The sequence below is a fragment of the Chiloscyllium plagiosum genome, chromosome 17, assembly GCF_004010195.1.
Source record: "Chiloscyllium plagiosum isolate BGI_BamShark_2017 chromosome 17, ASM401019v2, whole genome shotgun sequence".
Taxonomy (NCBI): Eukaryota; Metazoa; Chordata; class Chondrichthyes; order Orectolobiformes; family Hemiscylliidae; genus Chiloscyllium; species Chiloscyllium plagiosum.
This window is the reverse complement of record NC_057726.1, coordinates 67,541,306-67,545,378: the sequence shown is the minus strand read 5'-3', so window position 1 is coordinate 67,545,378 and position 4,073 is coordinate 67,541,306. Positions and strand designations below refer to the sequence as shown.

Here is a 4,073-nt window from a genome sequence, read left to right as displayed (position 1 = left end):
GCTTCTCCTGGGAGCAGATACGGCGGAGGCGGAGGATTTGGGAATACGGGATGGCATTTTTGCAAGAGGTAGGGTGGGAAGAGGTGTAATCCAGGTAGCTGTGGGAGTCGGTGGGTTTGTAAAAAATGTCAGTGTCAAGTCGGTCGTCACTAATGGAGATGGAGAGTTCCAGGAAGGGGAGGGAGGTGTCAGAGATTGTCCAGGTAAATTTAAGGTCAGGGTGCAATGTGTTGGTGAAGTTGATGAGATTGCTCAACCTCCTCGCGGGAGCACGAGGTGGCGCCAATGCAGTCATCAATGTAGCGGAGGAAGAGGTGGGGAGTGGTGCCGGTGTAATTACGGAAGATCAACTGTTCTACGTAGCCAACAAAGAGACAGGCATAGCTGGGGCCCATACGTGTGCCCATGGCTGACTGACCAAACATGACATCAAAGACTCCAGTTTCAGCAGATCTCTGAAGTTCGCCTGATGAGAAGTTCCAGACTGAAGGTGAAAAACAAATACAAAGACCAAAGAACAGCACAGCACAGGAACAGGCCCTTTGGCCCTCCAAGCCAGCACCGCCACATTTTGCCTTTCCATGCTAAAACTGTCTTCACTTCCAGAATCCATATTTCCCTTCCTATTCATGTATTCATCCAGGTGCTTCTTGAATGCTGCTGTTGTATCTACTTCACCACCTCCTCTGGCAGTGTGTTCCAGGCACTCACCAGACTTTGTGTGAAAAACTTACCATGCACATCTCTTTTAAACTTCCCCCTACCTCTCACCTTGAACCTGTGTCCTCTAGTAATTGACCTCTCCACCCTGGGAAAAAGCTTCATAGTTTCCACTCTATCCGCGCCATTCACAATCTCAAACTTTTTAGGTCACTCCTCAATCTCCTGCAAACCCAGTCTATCCAACTTTTCCTCATGGCTAATATCCCCCATACAAGGCAAAATCCTGGTAAATATTTTCTGTACCCTCTCCAAAACATCCACAGTAGTGTGGTGACCAGAATTGTACGCAATATTCCAAACGTGGTCTAACTAAATCTCTATAAAGTTGCAATATAACCTGTCTATCCTTATACTCAATACCACTTCCAGTGAAGGCAAGCATGCCATAAGCCTTTTTTACTACCTTACCTGCCTGCCCTGCCATCTTCAATGATCCCTGCACACCCAGATCTCTCTGCATATCAGTACTCCTAAGGGTTCTGCCATTCACTAAACAATTTCCGCCTGTATTTGACCTTCAAAAATGCATCACCTCACATTTGTCCAGATTTAACTCCATCTGCTATTTTTCTGCCTAACCCTCCATATCGTGCTGTATCCTTGTTGAATCTAGGTAGCTGTAACTTTGGGATTAAAGTGCTCACTTTTGTTCATACCTTAACATTTTTCTCCTCTCTTTTGACCAGTTTTGGATTGCCAGGATCCACCACCTTGCTTTTAATTCCTTCTGGCAATTTGAAGGTGCTCTGTATTGCTCGATCAGTTGATTCCACATTGCTAGCAGCCATTAATTGCTTCAGAAATATTCAGCAAGACACTGCAAGACAAATGAAAGAAAAGTCAATGCAGTTTTAAGTCAAATATTGTGCTGTACAAGAGAAAGGATCCCAAGATGATGCTGCTCTTCCCGAGTGCAAGATCACTGTGGTAAATTGCCACATGCTTAACATGGTTCAAGCTGATATCTCTGTGTATTTATCAACATTGTTGATATTTTTCCCAGTCGAAAAGTGTGGTGCTGGAAAAGCACAGCAGCTTTTCCAGCACCACACGTTTCGACTCTGATCTCCAGCATCTGCAGTCCTCACTTTCTCCTGATTTTTTTCTAAGCTGACTGAAACTTTTGATAGAAACTTGTAGTCAGTGATCTAGTAGATTCAGAGATTGAACTAATCATATAAATAAAACAAAGATCGACAGGTGCTGAAGAAATTAAATAAAAACTAAAATCGAGAGAGAAGCTCAGCAGATCTGGCAGCATCTGTGGAGAGAAAGCAGCGTTCAAAACTAGAGTGCATAGGTTTAAGGTAAGGGGAAAATTTTAAAAAGGACCTGTGTGGTAACATTTTCATGTAGAGGGTTGTACACATACAGAGGCACCTCCACTTACATTATTTAAAAGGCATCTGGATGATATATTAATAGGAAGGGTTTAGAGAGATATGAGCCAGGGCTAGAAAATGGGACTAGTTCACACTGGGATATCTGGTCAGTATGGATGAGTTAGACCAAAGGGTCTGTTTCCATACTGTATGACTCTGTTAAGTCCAGCGATCCTTCTTCAGTTAGCCACATAAATACTGTGAAGACAAGAGCAGGTCAGAGGCTAGAAATCCTGTGGTGAGTACTCAACTTCTGACTCCACAAAGTCTGTCCACCATCTGCAAGGCACAAGCCAAGAATACTGCCCAATTGCCTGCATGAGTGCAGCTCCAGCAACACTCAAGAAGATGACAACATCCAGGACAAACCACCCAGCTTGACTGGCACCACGTTCACTCTCTCCACCACTAACCTTCAGTAGCAGGAGTGTTCACTGCAGAAATTCACCAAGGCTCCTTTGGCAGCATCTTCCAAACCCTCGACCACTACCACATTGAAGTCAAAGGTAACAAATGTGTGGGAAAATCTCCACCTGCAAATTCCTTCCAAGTCACTCACCATCCTGATTTGGAACTGACAACTCTAAAGAAGAATCATGCTGGACTCAAAATGTGAGCTCTGTTTCTCTCTCTCCACTGATGCTGCCAGGTCTGCTGTGTTTCTCCAGCATTCTTTGTATTTGTTTTTGAAATAAAACAGTACATTTTTTACATTAGTGTTCCTATCAGAATGCAGGAAGGGAGACTGTAAGCATTTGTTCTTTTGGCCTTTTTGGCAAAGTCAGCCTGTTTGCTGCAAGTTGCCTTAAGTGATTAGCTTTGTATCATTCACCAACTTTAGTGGCACAAGTTGCTTCAAGCCAAGTGTACCAGTGTTCTACAGACAACAGCATCAAAGCCTTCAACTTTCTCATTTCACAAATTATCTATTCTCTTGCATATTGTGACGCTTTCCTTCTCAAACTCCTTTCTTCTTCAATATTCATCTATCCCTGCTGCAAAGAAGCGTGTTTTTGTTTTAAAAAATCTGATACCAAAAGCTGTGCAGAAATATCACTTGCAAATTTATGTCTCTGCTTTTCTTGTTTTAAAATGATAATAAAAAATGCACATTTTTAAATGAAGATAAGAATGTGCTATTTCACTGTCTCTCACAGAAGATGCGCATTGCATAGCAACTACCAACAGGCAATCTTAGCTTAGCTTCCCATTGCTCATTGATGACAGAAAATAGTAACCACAGCTACAGCCACTGAATTTTTTGCACTCAGATAACTTGCAATTTTTGTATCAATAAAAAATGACATTTTGCCTGGAAGAAACAGTAAAATTTAATCAGAAAATAATAATGTGAAATTAAAAGTACACCCTCTTTGCTAACATTCTTTAGATAAAGTTACTTCAAATGACAGTGTCCACACACAAGCATACAAATTAGGAGCAGGAATAGTACATTCAGCCTATTGAGGAAAGGAAGTGAGGACTGCAGAAGCTGGAGATCAGTCGAGAGAGTGTTGCTGGAAAAGCGCAGCAGGTCAGGCAGCATCCAGGGAACAGGAGTACATGTTTCAGGCAGGATCCTTCATCAGGGCCGGATAATAAATGCTCGTCCAGCCAGTGACACTCATAAACCACGTGTGGAAATAACAGTTGCGGAGATTTTACGGCATGGAAAGCGGCCCTGCGGCCCATTGTGTCCATGCCGGTCATCAAACATCACCTATTCTCATCCCACTTTCCAGCACCTGGCCCGTAGCCTTGTGTGTAAATGGTGTTTCAAGTCTTCACCCACATAGTTCTTAACTGTCTTGAGAAGATGTTTGCCTCGACCAATCTTTTAGGCAGTGAGTTCCAGATGAAGAAAAAAATCCTCAAATCTCCTCCTAACCTCCAGTAAACTGTGTCCCCTAACTTGTCAGCCCTCTGCCCTCGGATGTTGTACACCTCAACCAGACAGCCCCCACCACC

General features: G+C 43.2%; 1 protein-coding gene across 1 annotated transcript in view; it reads right to left on the bottom strand.

Annotated features, from left to right (window-relative positions):
• hydin (HYDIN axonemal central pair apparatus protein) overlaps nt 1–4,073 on the bottom strand; it is a 915,145-nt gene that overhangs the window by 910,729 nt on the left and 343 nt on the right. Inside the window, exon 2 of the mRNA XM_043707374.1 lies at nt 1,380–1,540. Coding sequence (XP_043563309.1) covers nt 1,380–1,511 — 132 coding nt within the window. The 5' untranslated portion in view covers nt 1,512–1,540. The remainder of the gene's footprint in view (nt 1–1,379; nt 1,541–4,073) is intronic.